At 35.0% G+C, this 18,674-nt stretch overlaps 1 protein-coding gene across 1 annotated transcript in view; it reads left to right on the top strand.

Moving 5' to 3' along the window:
- ALG5 (ALG5 dolichyl-phosphate beta-glucosyltransferase) overlaps positions 1–18,674 on the top strand; it is a 41,196-nt gene that overhangs the window by 15,253 nt on the left and 7,269 nt on the right. The window contains exons 7-8 of the mRNA XM_059042164.2: positions 10,771–10,830; positions 16,070–16,221. Of these exons, the coding sequence (XP_058898147.1) occupies positions 10,771–10,830; positions 16,070–16,221 (212 nt within the window). The remainder of the gene's footprint in view (positions 1–10,770; positions 10,831–16,069; positions 16,222–18,674) is intronic.

Below are 18,674 nucleotides of genomic sequence, written 5' to 3'. Positions count from 1 at the left end.
TAAGTTTTTAATTTAAAGGCATAGACTGAGACTTCTGGGTAAAGATGTGAATTGAAACTGGATCACCAGACTCTTGTTTTTGATGAAACAAACAAAAACAAAACACAAGCAGCAATCCCTCAAAAAAAGATTATGTGTAAGTTCGTGCCATAACTTCAGAAAGTGGAGGTTGACTTTCACTCAGTATAATACATTCGAGTTTCATCCAAATTGCTATGTATATCAGCAATTTGTTCCTTTTAATCACTAAGTAATATTCCATTGTATGGGTGTACCACAGTTTCTTTATCCATCCAGCTGTTGAAGGACATTTGGACTGTTCTCCAGCATTTGGCAATTATGAATAAAGCCAGTATCAACATTTGTTTAAAAAAAAAAAAGTAGAGGTTGAGGAAAGAAAGAAAATCTTGGTGCCATTCCCACCTCTTAAAAGCCATTTAGAGAAAGAAGATGAATTTACCAAATTCTGAGCTTTTTAAAAAATATTCCCAATCTAGAAAGAATCAGACTTCAAGAACGAGTTAGCACCCATAGACAACTATATCCCAGGATTCTAGCAGAAGCGGAAATTGCTAGGGCTTGCCATTGTCCTGGCTTCAGACTGGGTTTGGGTTGATCACAGATCCACGTGATTGGATCCACTCCTCAGGGGCGTGTATCCTTGTCCTTGTACAGGGCACGACAAAGTCTCATAACAGCAAGGAACCCAGATAACCCAAGAAAGCTACATAGAGCTTTAGGGTGCTCCCCGCCACCACCAAGTATAATCCTCAGGCCTTGAGACTGTAGTTCAGAAGGGAAAAATAGGTATCATGAAAGGTAGCAGTTTATCAAGGAGAATTCACCTATACTGTACAAGAGCGACCCATGTTAATCATGACAAAATGAAAAGAAATAAATGGCAGCTACACCAACATATTACTACAGAAAAAGAATTAAATAAAGTTTCATACAAAAGAAAGATAAACCCCATCTGAAAGCCAGTGTAATCCAAGGAAAAGGATAAAATTACACAAGAGTATTTTTGCTAAAGAAATAATACTTAATGAAAGTAAGACTCCAGCAACACAGGCATTTGAAGGTGAGATGACAATTGCAGATCTAAGAAAACAAATTGAGGGCCAAAATAAGATCAATAAATGGAACTATCCATGAATGAAATAGACCAAATTTAACCTAATTATTATATTTGTTAAAATATTATTATGTATTTGTTAAAATAATCCCTGATCATTCAAAAATTAAACAATTTAAAACACCACACATTGAAAACCTATTAAAGCAAAACCTCCAAAACCCAGAAAATTTAATAATAATTACAAAAATTCATCTCATATTTCTTTTCCTAGGAATAAATATCTATTTAATTTCATAGTTTGTGAAATATTATTTCTCCCTCCACCATCACCCACTCCCATTTGTTTTTTTCAAGATAATAAATTAACTAATATCATTCTTAAAAGAATTAGTTTTGCAAACATCCCTTTTACTTGTGCTATTCAAAGCAGTAGCCACATGTGGCTACTTAAGTCAATTAAAATTAAATAAAATTTTACTTCTTCAGTCTCACCACATTGCAAATACATGTGGTTAGTAGCTACCTTATTGGCTGACACAGATGTAGAGCATGTCCAAAATCAAAGTGATTTTGGACATTGAAATTATTAAATTATTATTGGATATGTTACATGTTCACTCTGACTAAAAAAAGTATTTCTTTTTTCACCTCTTAGTAAATCACGATAAGCTAAAAGAAAAGTCCAGCTGGTGAAATTCTTGGGTTTGATTTCCTAGTTCTCTCCAGAGAATCTACAGAGACTTTATATGTTTCTCCCGCATTATTTCTCTACCTTGGGGACCCAAGAGTGGGAGGGAGAGTGGAAGGTGTCAGATTGTTAGCTGCCTTTATGTCATTCTGAGGTGGGGCAAAGAAAAATTAAATGATTCAGCCAAAGTTAGGGGGTGAACCAAACCATACACTGGAAAAAAATTCTGAACCTTCCTCTTGTAAATCCAGGTCCTCTGAAAAGGAAATGAGTTCTGATGTCATCTTTTTTTCTAATCGTAACCCAGTTTACTGCATTGTTACTATAAATGTTGAGTTTTAAAGAACTAAAGCATATGATTATGTTGAAGCTGTTAATTCACAGCCTGTTCTACAGCACCTCAGGGTATGCCTGGTTATTTAAGAGTATCACGACTCATTTAAATTAGTTTGAACTCAATTTATTAAGAATTGTTATCAATATGCATCATATAACACTTTTTGGAGGTGGTGGAAAGCAGGTAAATGATAGGTGGTTAAAGTTCCAGTCAACCCAGTGAGAATTATTTTTGAATTGGAACTCCTATCTACTACTGATTCTAACAAAGCTTATAAACAGTCAGTTGCTCTTATACTCTGAGCCTAACTTGCATAGCGGAATTAGGAGTCTTTTTAATTATTGAATTAAGGTCTTGGTAACCTTTTTCTATAAAGGGCATATAGTAAATTTTTTCAGCTTTAAAGCCATACAGTCTCTGCTGTGACTACTCAGCTCTGTACATAAATGAATGACTGTGCCTGTGTTCCAATAAAACTTTATTTACAAAAACAAGCAGGCCAGATTTGGCCATGGGCTGTAGTTTGCACCCAGCACCTTTGATCTAATTCATTTATTTATCCAATATTGGAAATTTTTCATAACTAACAAGTGAACTTTCAGTCTCTGCTGGTGTAGCTCTAGTGATGCCCAAGCAGCCCATCCATCTCAACTCAGTTATTAAGCTCTTCTTGACATTAAATGCAAATCTGTCTCCTTTTAATCAGCCCCTTTGGTTGGTTCTGTTTTTTGTAGCTGCACAAAACAGTCCATTTCTACTTCTTAGTGACAGCCCTTCAGAGAGGTTTTCCATGTATCGTCTCTATTTTGGGCTGTCAATAGTTATTCCAGTTTTTAAATAGCAGGTTTCTTTTTCTTATCATCCTGGTCATTTTCCACTGAAGTTGGTGAAGATCTGGTTACGACAAGACATTGTTACCTCATACGACCAGATTTTTCATAGGAGTTGCCGTTGAACCTTGACTCCCATCCTTATACTGGTACAGTTGTTATTTCTGTTTCTGTGTTTCTTTTGCCTTTTTTTGTTTAGGAATAGAAGTGTGGCTCTTAATTTATTCATATTATACATCAGCATGTTTAATTTCAGTTTCTCAAGGTATAGGTTCTTATTCTACCTTTAATGCAATTGGTATTCCCTTCTCAACTCATTTAAGCCACAAATTCCATAAGCACTGCCTCATATATATTCCCTTAAACCCTAATAAAAATTGACTAGAATAGTTCTGAAAATAATGAAACAGAAACATGGGTTTCAAAGTAGTCAAGTCCTATAGTGGATACACGACTGACTCACTACATGGCAGAAGTTAACTTAAATGTCTTTTACAGCATTGGTTTGACAGGCTCCCCAGCCTGTTCTTCAGTGGCTTCTACTGTTTTCTTTCTTCTCAGCTGATTTTATTTTTAATTGCAACAATAAGAAATTTGCTGCTGCAGCTGACCCTTGAACAACAAGGAGGTTAGGGGTGCCGACCCCCCACCTCCCTGCACAGGCCCAGTTCAACCCTGTGTTGTTCAGGGGTCAGCTGTCCTTCTTACTTGTAAATTCTCTTAGAGTAACCAGGTCACATATTCTAGTCTGATTATTCTTACGTAGTGAACTTAAAAAATTTTTTAAGTTGCCTGCACTTCCTCCTGTGAAGGTAATTGTTCTTTTAAGGTTTGGAACTATTGTAAATGTGTATAATTTAAGTAGAGCTTTGTATGACAAACAAATGAAAAAGGATTTACATTTAGTTCCAAGTATTTTATTCGTATCTTTTTTAAGTGCAAAACTTTTCTCCTAGCTTTTCAGTGTCCTAACCTGTAGGTATTCTACCTCTTAATAAAAATCTGCTTGATTTTATGTAATTTTTTAAGCAAAGTATATAATGATCACTTGTTTACTGGCTTAACTATTCGAAATAGAATTTTAAAAACCCATGAAGGGGCAAATAGATGACAAGATGTCTTATTCCATAATCGTAGAGTAAGTCCTTAGGCCATGACTTGGATCTTAAATTCTCATTTAGACAGTTTCAACAAGCTTAGCTTTTAGGTTTTTACGGCCATAAATAATTAAAGGTAATGAATATGAAAGAGATAAGGAGTAAAATTACATTAAGAAAAACTATAGGAAACAGATATTAACCGCGCACAACTCAATCTGGAGTGATTGCTAACTAATGACCCTGTGTGTTCCCTCATCCTAAGTATGGTAAGTAAGTTCCCTTGGCCAAGTGAGGTTTTGGTACACCAACATTTCATATGTGTATTCATGGCTTGGTTGTTCCTGAAACAAAAGAATGTGATGATTACTGCTTCCCTTTTTTGTGGACCATGTGGTCCGGTCTAAGAGCCTGGTATATTTGTTTCACCCTCTCAATATGTGGGGAGATGACCAGGCTTCCAAAAGAGATCCCTTCATTTCCCAAATCATTCATTTTGTAGACCAGGCAGTTACACAAGCATTTTTCTGAGATCTTTGTGAAAATCAAACAGGAGAATAAGAAAATTTAAAAGGAAGTCTTGAAATCATAAAAAGAGGTAGATTGTATATAATAAAATTTCACAACAGTCTTTCTCAGCAGATCACAAAGTGTGTTCCCAAACCTTTGAAGGGCAAGGGCTGCCTATCAGAGCAAGTGTTTGTTTAATGCCAGCGAACCTAGTTTGGAAGTGTGTATCTCTTAGGGAATAGCAAACTCTTTCTGTAAAGGGCCAGAGTGTACAGGCATACCTCGTTTTATTGTATTTTTGCATTATTGCACTTATCAGAGACTGCCTTAATTAAGGATGTATATTTTTTAAGACATAATGCTATTGTACACTTAATAGACTACAGTATAAACATAACTTTTATATGCACTGGGAAACCAAAACATTTGTGTGACTCACTTTATTGCAGTGGTCTGAACTGAACCCACAATATATCTGTGGTCTGCCTGTAAATATTTTAGGTTCTGTGGACCATTTATGGTCTCTTTTGCAGCATTTTTTTTTTTTTTTTTAACAACCCTTTAAAAACCGTTTTTGGCTCCGGTCATTCAGAAACAGACAGCAGGCTGACTTTGGCCCATGGGCTGTAGTTTCCCACCCCTGTTCTAGAAGATTGAAACTTTGATCTTAATAACCACAATTTTTCCTAACCACAGAAATTTTCATAAATTTAATATCCTCATGATTGTCAAGAGAAAATACTCCAAATTTATTTTTTTATTTAACTTTTTTTTTTAAGATTTTTTTGATGTGGCCAAATTTTAAAGTCTTTATTGAATTTGTTACAATATTGCTTTTTTTTTTAATGTTTTGGTTTTTTGGCCATGAACCATGTGGGATCTTAGCTCCCCAACCAGGGATCAAACCTGCACCCACTGCATTGGAAGGCAAAATCTTAACCACTGGACCACCAGGGAAGTCCGAAAATACTCTTAATTTAAAAGGCAGGAAAGTAACAAGGCACCTTTCATCAAATAAAAGGGAGAAAAATAATGAATGTTGCCACATTTATCTGTTGAGCCTGTGGAGATAGATACAATATTTTTTAGAACAAGTTGGAAATATGAATCAAAAGCTTTAAATAATTTAACATCCATTGACCCAGACTGTGAGAAATTTATCTTAGGAAAATTAAAAATGTGTATAAAAATAAATTGACAAGGGTTTTTGCTTATTTTTTTAATACAGCAGTGTTTTTTAATAAGGGAAAAAAACTGGAAACAATATGAAATGTCCAGTATTGTTACAGTGGTTAAATTCATTATTATATAGGATGGCTATTCATTATACATGATTAAGTGAAAACAAATTTTAAACATCATATATATGGAACTATCTATAAAGTAATATGGTAACGTCAGTTGTCTCTGGATGGAGGAACTATGGATATCTTTTCAATTCTTTTTAGATTAATTTTATTATTTTTTTAAACAATGAACCCATATTGCTTTTGAGGGAAAAGGGGGGGAATAGTTTTAAACAAAACTTCTTTTTTAAATAAATGAAATTTTTTCTTAACTCACTAGTTTATTTCATGTATCAACTTTTTCATTTCTGTTCCTATTGGGTGAATATGACTAATCTTACTATCTGACTTTGACTAATTTCTAAATTGTTTCAACGTTGTTTCTATATCTCAACCTCATTTTGAATCAGTTTTGTCTTTCGGACAAATGCTGCCTGTGCCCTTTTCCATTTCCGTTTCCATTATGTTTCTTAATTTTGGATGTGGAGTTCAAATAGACCTAGATTCAAATTCCATGTGAACTTGGGCAACTTAATCCATCCACCTCACTTTCCTCATCTATGACATAAGGACAGTGTGCCCAAATTCATAATCCTGAGGTAATGATTAAAAAGTTTTTAATGTATGTCGAGTGTTTACCATGTGTTCAGCAGTCAACAGCCATTACGTCTAATTATTAACATTTTGTGCCTTATTTTCAGAACTAATTCTGATGTTACTGTTTATAATTGTTAATGTAAATTGGATTTTCTTCTAGTCTATTTCTTCTGTCCAGTGAATTTGTGAGAAAACAACTGAAAAAGTAATAGGAGAGAGAGATTCTGATGAAGCATTTCTCTCTAGAATACAATACAGTACCATCTTTTACCACTTTTAAAAGCCAGCTATCATAGTAAATAAATTTTTTTTTAAAAAAGTAAGAAATTCAGCCAAACTCTGAAAGAGGCTTAAAGGAAAGAGACTCAATGTCTACATAAATTTTCTAATATGGGAAATTTTAAAAACAAGAATATCCTTCATTCCTGAAGAATAGCTAACTACTCTGAAAGCTGCTTAGATGAATTCCACCTGATAGATCATTATCAGGGATTCAGTTCTTATATTGGAATGACAGATACACAAAACTCTCTTAAAAGCTTTTAGAGACTTATGCTGAAAGAAAAGATTTTAAGTGAAAGCTTTTGTTTTTTATTTGTTTTTAGTTTAAGTGACATTTTAACTCGACGTAGTCCTTGAAAGGCAGGAGGATGTTCTTTTTTGCCAGTTGCTCAGTAATGGTGCTGCTCTTTTGGGATTCAGAGTTAAAGCTCATTTGCCATATACTGTAGAACTTGCAATATGGCTCTTCCTTAAAAAAACCATTCTCTCCCTTCCCGAGCAAAATACCTCTGCCAGAAAAAGGGAAGAAATTATTCCCACTCTTAAATAGTAAGCAAAGTATATAACAGATGATTTCCAAAAGAAAATATAGATGGCTAATAAAAGCTCTCCAAATGTTTACCTTTTTATTAAAAAAAAGGAAATTAGATCATATGTGGTAATATTTTCCCCTTATCATGTTCACAAATTTAAAATGAAAATAATTAGAACTGACAAGAACTACTGATGAAATAGTCAATATCATACTCAGTGGAAAGGTAATTTAAAGAATAATTTGGCCCATTTACATTAAAAACACTCATACTTTTAACTTAGTGTTCTAGTTCTATGACTTTCTCAAAGGAAGAAATCCAGAATACAATTAGAGTTTTATATTCAAAGACGTTCTCTTAGACACCTTTCTAATAACATGAAATTAGGTGAATTCACCTACCAACACTTAGCTGAATAGTGAAACCATGGTTAATCTATATGGTGAAATATTATATTGCCCTTACAATTGATGCAAAAAAAGAAAGACATACAACACTACTGTAAGTTCTTGAAAAATAAACCTGAATCTTATCAAGCCTCTAACTCTAACAGCCAGTTTGTAGGAAATACAGAGGAACATGTTAAATGTCACCAGGGGGTGCAGTCAGCAAAATTTAGAATCTAGGACACTGTACAGGACAAATTACATGGTTTCTTCAACAAATAAATTATAAGAAAAAAATTGAAAAGAGGTAGGAGGAACCCAGGGATAAAAGAAATGCCAACCAAATTGTATGAATTTTATTTGGCTCTTGATTTTTAAAAACTGAAAACATTTATGAGATAATTGGGCAAATTTGAAAACTGATTGTATATCTGATAGTGTTAAGGAATTCTTAATGTTTTCAGTATGATAGTGGTATTGTGATTGAAATATATATTAATTTATAGTATATGATGCCTAACATTTGTTTCAAAATAATCCCCAGTTGGGTAGGGTGGTAGTAAAGGGCTTCAGAGGAGGCAAGATTGACAGTTGGCTATGTGTTGGTAATTGTCGAAGCCAGGTGGTGGGTACATGGGGCTTCATTTTCTTATTCTCTCTACTTTTGTGTATGTTTGAAAATACCCATAACAAAAAGCTCAAAAACAACGAACTTGAATGTAAGAACTTTTGGGGTTACTTTATATGAAGAAAAGCATGGTATACATGAGTAAATTGCAGCTCTGGTTTTTTAAATACAGAGGGGGAAAAAGGAACACAAGGAAATACACTGCCTCCTGGACCTTTGTAGGTCCTTTACCTTCTTATCTACCTAGGATTTGTCGCTTCAGAGAGTTTTCAAATCCTAACTCCTAAAGATGATGTTTTTTAAGCTCTGTCCCTACAGATAGCGCCTATATGCCTCTTCCCAGCAACATTACTGGGACTAGCATACAGGGAGTGATTTCCCAAGCCAGTTTTTTTCTAGACTGGGGCAAACAGAACTTGAGAATGGCAAAAAAATAAATAAATAAAACACAAGGAAATACACGAAATGTTATCAGTGGCTGCTTTTAGGTAGTGAGATTATGCATGACTTTTTATAATATTTTTTTCATATACATGTAAATTTATATGCTTGCCAGTTTCTTTACAATGAACACTTTTAAATTTTATTTATTTTGACTAATGGTTCAAAATTCAAATGGTATAAGAAGTTATCCAGTGAACCTAGCTCTGCCCCTTATTTCTCAGTCACCCAGTTACTCCCAGAAGTTAACAGTGTCATCCATTTCTTGTATATCCACCTAGAAGATGTATATGTGTATTCTTTATTTTTTAAACACAAATTGTAACACACTATCCACTGTTCTGTTGTTTCCATTTAACACCATATCTAGGAGATTGAGCCATATGCGTACATCGAAGTGCTTCCTCATTCTTTCACAGCTTCCTAGCTAGTCCCTTTGGGTGGATGTACAGGTTTGCTGCTTGAGACAATACTGAAGTGATCAACCTTACATGAATGTCATTTTACACAATGCAAGTTTATTATGGGAAGAATTCCTAGTTGTAAAATTGCTGGGTCCTATTATGTGTATATTTGTAATGTGATAACGGTTTTCAAATCGTTATCTATGTAGAGTGTGTATGCACAATATGGTAAAAATTGATAGGTGTTCTTTGCATTTTTCTTAGTATTGATATAAGTATGATTGAGGTGAGAATCTTTTCAGTTGTTCTTTTTGTGAATTCTCATTCATAACCTTCACCTCTTCCCAACTGAGTTGTTGAGTATTTTTCTTAATAATTTGTAGAAGCACTTTATGTATTTTGGAAATTAGCCTTTTGTCTGTAATATAAATTACCAGTATTTTCCCCCAATTTATTTGTCTTTTAATTTCTAATATGGTTGGATTTTTCTTGTTTTGCCGCACAATTTTTAAAATTTTACTGTCAAGTTGATCTGATCTTCTGGGTTCTGTATATTTATCCTTCCTTGGGATCATTTAAAAAATTATTTCTGATTTACACTTAAATCTTTGATGTATCCGGAATACGTCCTAGTCAGTATGTGGCTCAGGTCCAATTTAATTTGGTTTCCAAATGGCTACCAGAATGCCTCACAGCATCTTTCTTCCACTGATTTAAAATGTCATCTTTATCATACTCTTAAGTGCCCATATGTTTTGTGTGTGTGTTTCTAGCCTTTCCACTCTGATCCATAGGTTTATCTATTTATATTCTAGTACTTTCGTTTTAATTATTTTACCTTTATGATGTATTTTTAAATCCTCTGGAGCTAGTCCTTCGTCACTCTTAGAATTTTCTTGGCTCTTCTTGGTTCTTTATTTTTCAATATTAACTTCCAAATCAGCCTGTCTCAATCAATGAAAGATTATTTTTATGTTTTCATTGGTATGGCATTAAATTTAAAGATTAGCTTAATGGAAATTGCCTTTTCAGTGCTGTCAGTGCATCCTCTCATCCATGGTCATGGTATGCCCTCTGTGGTTGGATTTTTTTGTTTCCTTTGGTTGCAATTATATCTTTATTTAGATCTTGCCACATTTCTTGTAAAGTTTATAGATTTTTCTTATTGATGTTATAAATACTGTCTTTTCTTCCATTATATCTTCTGATTACTGTTTGTACATATGAAGGCTAAAATATTATTTATATATTCATTTTGTGCCCACTCATCTTTTTACATTCTCTTATTGTTTGTAGTAGGTTTTCAGTTGATATTCTTGGGTTTCCCATAATGTAATGTTTATATATAAAATCATACCATCTACAGATAACCCTTTTCTTTCTAATACTACTCATTTTTCTTACAATTATATTGATACAGTATTTTCAATTAGAAAAATCACTTAAATATATGACTTTAGAAATAATGCATGCCCCTTATATTTAGCCCTGAATAGTGTCATCTTGGTAAATACAATTAGACTTGTTTAAGTTGTACATGTTCTGAATTCCTCAGTAAACCTTTAAAGATATTTAATGTTACTTTTTAAAAAAATAGTTTCTAAAAAATGAGATATTCACATTGAAAATAAATATTTTTTTAATGATACTTATTTCATTGCTTTTTTCCTCAGAATCAAATGGCTATTGCATGTGGATCTCGAGCTCATTTGGAAAAAGAATCAATTGCTCAGGTGAGGCTTTCATCATGGATCAGTTTTTTCCTTTTTTACATATACATTAGCATGAGATAAGCTTTCATACTTAATCTCATAAAAATGAGGTTCCTTTCAGAAGAAAGGATTAGCATGTTTAGGAATTGATTTTTTTTTTTTTTCATGAGTATACAGGGAGGATGTAGACTTCACTTTGATTTTGGATACAAGCAGCTCTTTTTTTAAGACACAAAGAGAGTCCCCATTCAGTTATTATATAAGGCAAATTTCTCCAAATGATGCATTTTTGAACCTATCAACTTGCCTTTAGTTTTTCTCATGTCAGCACACTTAAGTACTATATTTTAAGTTTTATTCAAAGTTTAAATTTTTTTTAAACTGTTCCTCTTAGGAAAGCATTATACCTTCAGATTTGTGAAGTTGTACTGCCCTTTTTAGTATATTCCAAAAAATCACTGAAGACATTAACTTCTTCAGGTTGTAATTTACAGATTAGGCTGAGAAGCTGGAGTAACTTTGAGGAAGAAAATATAATAAGGAACTATTCTATGCAGTATTTTTTATTTTAATTATTTTTTCACTTAAAAACGTAGACCTAATGTATCAAGCTCCGTAATTGTCCATTATATTCTTAACAGTTCATCTACTAGATTGGTCAGGTAGATCAAGAATAAAGCCATATTTTTCAGTGCAAGGTCAAAATTATCTGGGGTGTCTGTTTTTCCTTTAATGCATGTTCTTAGGCCAATCCCAGACACTAAATGAGATTCTAGCCACAGGACCAGTAATCTGCCTAGTTTCCCAGGTCACCCTATGCATACCAGAGTTTTGAGAACCAGCGGAATAAAAGATTGAACCTTTCCCTTAGTGATTCTGAAATAGGACATGAAAAATTTCTAATTTTTTTCCCAAGATATACTGATGGCAGAGTCATAAAATCCCTTAAGGATTTTGCTAAAATGTGGAAACCTGAACTTTCCTTTTTTTTAAGAAATAAGTTATTTTAACATCTTCAGCATCTAAGTCCAAATGTAACTCTATAACCCTATGGACTGTTACTGGTATTTCAAAAAGGTTACTCTGTTAACCATAGAGAATCAAACTCCTAGAAATTTAACACTGAAAGAGAGTTCAGAGATTAGCTAGTCCAACTTCATCAGTTTACTGATACACAAGAGATAAGGACAGAAAAAGTGTATGTGCAAAATGTTCAGCACATTATTTATCATGTGAAATATAGGAAACTGTAAAATACTAAATCCCAACACTAGAAAGTGTATATATTTCCCCTGGACGAAATGTCATGCAGTGATAAAACAGATGATAATGGAGACTGTATAATCATGTTGGGAAATACTAAAATATTAGGTTGTATGGAGAAAGAACAATATGATATTGTAAATACAGTATAATTGTGTAAAAAACACTTAATGAAAGTAGACTGATGTTAATTTAAGGGTTTTGTTAGTAAATTTGGTCCTTTTTTAAAATATATACATAGATAGGGGGAAAGAGGATTATCTACTTGGAAAGGAAAAAGGGTTGGAGAAATAGGAGGCAGTAATTAGGAAGCAGTTGAAGTAATCTAGGCAAGAAATAGTTGGGACCTGTATTGTTGGTGGCAGTAGAAAAGAACTGTGGTTTTTTATTTTGTTTTTAACGGTGCAAATTCTCTCACTTAGAACTTCCATTGGTTGAAAACTCTTTGAATTTTTTTCCAAAATAGTAAGATGAGGCTGTGCTATGATCTGAGCCTTCTTTCACCCAGTGATGCTTTTAACCAGTCATCAAGGGATCTATTCCAGGATCTATGCGTTTATAATTTATCTTGTCATCTATCCATCTATTCCTCCATCTGTAAAACTTAGTTACTGACATAGTGCTTTTGGACCCTACAGAATTGGCTGCTACTCTAGAAATAAAGTGTAAACGGGTCCACTGACTGGAGATCAGCAGTTGTCCTCTGCAGATGCTACGTATAACTCCTGCTGAGTAGGCTTGTAGTTCAGGTCCCGGTGATGCTCACAGAACTATACCTGTCTTATAGAAGGTCATCTCCAAGGGGCAACACAACCATCTGCCACATGTCCAAGAAACTGCAGCGTGGCCTTCCATTTCTCAGCCACTAGGGCGTTCTCTTAATGTGCCATACATAGGTAATATAAATCCTGCATGGTGATCGGTCTGTGGACAGTGAGAAAATTATAAAAGTATTAATTAACCAAGATAGTAAACAGCAACTTCAGTAGCTTAACTGTGTAGTTTTCAGTCTTATCTGTCCTAAATACCTTTACACATATTCTCAGTTAATCCTACTGTCTGTTCTGTTGCTCTCTTGGAAGACAAACATGCATGATGTACAGCACCATTGGAGTCTTTCAGGCATCCTTAAAAGGGTTCATATGCCCATGTGTTCTGTATAACAGTTAAAACAGTCATGTTTATATTGTCTGGGTATTCTCAAATTTATCATTTTTAAATGATTCAAAATAGAATCTATTACTGTTTGTTTGATCTCTTTAGATTTTTTTTGAAGAGTCTGCTTAAGTCTTAGGACTTCTTTAACTTCTCTTTTTAAGATAATAAAATTACCAGTCAGCTTTAAATTTCACCTGAATTCCTTGTTTACATTTCATAAACATTAGAGATGATTGTTAATATTAAAGCAGTGAATGTTTTTAAATATCTACTTCAGAAGTTCATATAATGCTATTCTATGACTTTGTTACCTTCATTTAACTAAAAGTCTATCATGTAGTATGTTTTTAGATGTCTTCTAAATTCTAAGATATTTTGCCAAGATTTAAAAATTAAAGTTCCAGTTGTTTGTAGATTATATTGTTATGCTTTTCAATGTTTTAGAAATCAAATAAGTTAAAGTCCTCATGTGAACTCAACATGTTTGTTTTTTAAAAAAATAGCCATTATCCTAAAACAAACAAAAATCTTCTATTAACATCCAAGCAAAAGCAGTCATGAATATTTTTATTTGGTTACTAGTAAGCTCATCTAAATCATGTTAAAAATCATTCAAGGAGAATAGTTTATAGGTATTATTTTTCTACCTTTTAATTTTTATTTTTCTATCTTTTGATTTCTATTTGTTCCTTTCCTAAGCATAAATGCTCTTTAGGAGGTTTAATCAGTCAACCAGTATTTATTGGAAATATTTTAAATGAAAGGCACTGAGCAAGCTGTTGTGAGATTCCCAAAGTATTTTAAGATGTGGTTTCTGCCCTATCTGCTTAGAGGTAAGACATACTTACATCAAAACATAACCAAGGGCTTCCCTGGTGGCGCAGTGGTTGAGAATCCGCCTGCCGATGCAGGGGTCACGGGTTCGTGCCCTGGTCCGGGAAGATCCCACATGCCGCGGAGCAACTAAGCCCGTGAGCCATGGCCGCTGAGCCTGCGCGTCCGGAGCCTGTGCTCCGCAACGGGAGAGGCCACAGCAGTGAGAGGCCCGCATACAGCAAAAAAAAAAAAACATAACCAATGATTCTAGGTGATCAGTGAGAAGTGCTAGAACTTTTCAAAGAGTTTGTTTTACATACCCTATAGATAAGTATTTTATTCTTCCTTCCCTTCTTGCCCTATTTAATACACAAGTGAAACTGTGGTCAGGAGGTTAAAGTGAGCTTTCAAGCCTTCTTCCCTTATTAAAAGCTTTTATTAACTTTCTGTTACTTCCTGTACCAAACACTTGGTTAAAGGCTTTAATATTATCTCATTTAAACTTTACAGTACCTTTGTGAGGCAGGCATTTTCATTCCAGATGAGCAAAGTGGGATTTAGAGAGTGGAAGTAACTTGTTCAAGGTCAGCGTGCTAATAATCATTTTTTTAAAATAAATTTATTTATTTTTGTCTGCATTGGGTCTTCTTTGCTGCGTACGGGCTTCCTCTAGTTGCAGTGAGCGGGGGCTGCTCTTCGTTGTGGTGCATGGGCTTCTCATTGTGGTGGCTTCTGTTGCGGACCACGGGCTCTAGGCACGTGGGCTTCAGTAGTTGTGTCACGCAGGCTCAGTAGTTGTGGCTCACGGGCTCTAGAGCACAGGCTCAGTAGCTGTGGCGCATGGGCTTAGTTGCTCTGTGGTATGTGGGATCTTCCCAGACCAGGGCTCGAACCCGTGTCCCCTGCATTGGCAGGCGGATTCTCAGCCACTGCGCCACCAGGGAAGCCCACAGCCTGCTAATTATTAATGGAGCCAGGATTCAAATATAGGCCTGCTCAGTGCCATGGCTTTTCTCCCGTCATTTTTTCACTGTTGAGTCATGATTTTGTTACATGGTGATAGAGAAAGACATGTGAATGAAGAACAATACTAAAGATTACAATTATGAAAAAGAAAAGCCAAAAGGAGGGTGAGATATTTAGTAGGATGAGGAATTAAATATTCTGCATAGACTCTTACTGGTTTGCTTATGTGCATATGTAATATATCATTCCATGGGTCTATTACCATAATTATAGAAAACTTTAAGAGATCTTATCTTTTTTTAATCCTAAATATGAAAGTCTTGAATTCAGTGATAATTAATGATTTTTTAAAAGTTTGCATTGTTTAATGAATAATGGAATATATGTCATGTTACTACTAATAATAAAATTAATGACTAATAACGATAGTGAATTCTCAGATAGGATTAGACTACTTAAGTTTAATATGCAAAGTATTAAAGAACTTTCCTGTTAAAATATAGTTAATCAGAAATATCCGTCATAGTTAGAGACACTGGGTTTTGGTTTCAAACTCCTTTCTAGACTGTGACACTCTGCTGTACCTCTTCTATTGTATTCTCATTAGCGAGGTATCATACTTCAGGTTGAAATCTTAGTGTTTCATTTTTCCAAGATATTCTATTAACTCACCTTTTTTTGAAACTGAAATATACTTGGGGCACAAAATATAAGGTGAATGAGATGTTCTCCTGGCTCAGAGCAGCCCTCCAACTGCTGTGGTATATTTCTGGTGCATCAAAGCCCTGACTCTCACAGGCACCGTGATTCTTCTTGTCTGACTCCATCTCCAGGAAGTGAGTAACTACTTTTGTAGCCTCTGTCCAGCTCCAAGCATTAGGCGTCCTCACAGTTTCTAGAATAGACTTTGCCCGTGCAGCTAATGGAACAATGGCATTCATGTGTGAGATCTACCCAGTCAATTAAATATTAAGTTGCAGTTGTCTACAGCCAGGTGTTTTCAATGTCTCCTTTATAGATAAATAGAAAAGTCATTTATATTTTGTCTTTGTTTCAGCGTTCTTACTTCCGTACTCTTCTCATGTATGGGTTCCACTTTCTGGTGTGGTTCCTTTGTGTCAAAGGAATCAGGGACACACAGTGTGGGTTCAAATTATTAACTCGAGAAGCAGCGTCACGGACGTTTTCATCTCTCCACATTGAACGATGGTAGGTTCCTAACCGGAATGTTTCTGCTGTATCTTATATAGCAGTTTCTCCAGGTAATGGGCAGCAGCCCTGTATTCCCATAATGAACATGCAGGTTTAAACAAAATTGACACTTATATATGTAAACTTAATCTGTACCTTTACTGGTTTGGTTCTTATTTATCTCAAACCAAACATAGGGTATGAAGTTATACATTTACCTTAATTGTAGACAGTATAAATTGAGAGGCCTGAAAACATCCTGTTTCCTTAAGCTTCCTTTTTTTCCTTCAAAGAAAAAAGAAAAAGCTCAGACATATCAAAGCAGAAGAGGGTACCCACTTTCTCTTCTTTCCTTTCTTTTGCAGGAGTAAGTTCCCTCTCCTGCCTAAGACCAATCCTTGGACCTCTGCATCCCCTTCCACCTTCTAACAACCCAGTCCTGTTCACTTATTTTCTCTCCAGTGTATTGAGCCTTTTCTCTCAACCACATCTTTCCCATCCATTTTTTCAAGTTTAAATTTCTCTTGCCATTAGAAAAACACCCTCTCCATTGACCCCTGCCCCCAGCACCCCTTCAACTCTAGCCCTCTTTCCTTTCACAGCAAACCTTTTCTTGGAAAAGTGGTCCATATTCACTGTCCCCGTCTTCTTGCTTCCCACTCACTCCTCACCCATCCTCCCATCTAAACATCTAGTTATCCTCCTATCATTAAATCCAGTGGTCATGTTTAATATGACCATTTACCGTCTCAATGAACCTATCAGCAGCATTCGGCCTCTCTTTGTCCCAGACCTCGCCTCAGCTCCCAGCCTGTTTAGGGAATAACAGTCACATAGAAGCCTGAAAGCTTGACGTCATTACAGCCTTCCCAACAGCCCCTCCGTATATCCAGCCCATGACCGAGGCGTGTTTTGAGCTTCTATGTCCCTTCATTTCTCTTCATCTTCACCACGATCTAGGACATCAATTCCTATGCTGCAGTCCAAGGGGACCCTGCAGAAATTAGACGTGATCAATCAGATGCACCTCTTCTGCTTCCCGTTGCCTTTCGGTGCCTTCCAGGGCCTTGAGAGGGATACCAATAGGCCGTATCAGTATTGATATTACCGTCTGGCCCGCCTGAGTCTCCATGTGCAGATTCTTCCTTCTCACCACCCACTGCCCCTCCGTCAAGGTCTCCTTATCCTTCAGATCTTCGTTAGGACAACCTGCCCTCACTCTCTGTACCAGATCAGATGCCCCTGATTGTATGCTGTTGCAGTGCCATAAGCCATTCTCGTAGCACCTGTCACGTCTGTAGTGTTTTATTTGTATAATGTTTCTATTTCTCTATTAAAACGTAAGCTCCACAAGAGCAAGAATCCCATCTGATTTTGCTTATTGTATAGCAAAGAGAGTGCCTGGCACATCATAGGTACTCAATAAATACTGTTGAAAAAAATACTTACTGTTAGTACTGGGTTCTGTGTGAATTCTGTTCATGGTGGGAGTCTCCATAATTATTCCAGTAGATGTTCATTTTTATAGTCTCTATAACTTTCATGTGTCTGTTTGCAAAGATCTATTATCTCTGTAGAAATAGATGTCATATAATCTTCCCAAATAACTTTAAAGAAGCTATAGTTTCAGAATTTAAATTATCAAACATGTTTTTAAATCTTTCCTAGATTAAAATTTTTTAAATAATGTATATTTGGTTTTAAAATTTAGATGCATGTTTCTGTTATGTTAAAGAATAAAATATATTGATAGTTAACAGACTCCAAAATCAGAGAATCTTATTTATTAAGAAGCCACTCTAGAAATAAAGCCCTCCCTCTGCATTAGATATTTTTCAGTCAGATGTTATGTCTCTATCTATGGTCAAAGAACTAGGTTCTTTGTAGTTCAAAAGGAAGGATTTAAAAATGGAGAACATTAGGGTTAGGGTTGATGACTTAAAAATCATGAAGTTTCCTTGTCAGGACTGTTATAATTCAGGATTGTTGTAAGGCAGCATTGTCCAACAGAAATATAATATGAGACACAAATGCAAGCCATATATGTAACTTTAAACTTTCTAGTAGCCCCATTAAAAAGTAAAAAGAAAGGTGACATTTATTTTAATACTATATTGAACACAATATAAACATAGTCATTTTGGCACGCACTCAGTATGAAAAAAATGCTGAGCTATTTTACATGCTTTTCTTTGTACTGTGTCTTCAGAGTACAGTACATCTCAATTCAGACTAGCCACATTTCAGTTGCCCAGTAGCCAGCCACATGTGGCTAGTGTATTGGCCAGCACTTTCCAAGGTTTTATGGGTTTTTTAAGTTAAAGAACATGTTTTTATTTTTTTCTTCTTTAAATTTAATATTCATGTGCATGTCTTTTTAATTATTTATTTGCAATTTGATTGGCATAATACTGACCTGACTTAAAATTTTAGCTTCTCACATCTCTCTTTAGGGTCCAGTTATGTTTATG

The sequence above is a fragment of the Kogia breviceps genome, chromosome 16 (assembly GCF_026419965.1).
Source record: "Kogia breviceps isolate mKogBre1 chromosome 16, mKogBre1 haplotype 1, whole genome shotgun sequence".
NCBI lineage: Eukaryota > Metazoa > Chordata > Mammalia > Artiodactyla > Physeteridae > Kogia > Kogia breviceps.
Note: the sequence above shows the minus strand (reverse complement) of the source record. Positions and strands in the feature narration are given on the sequence as shown.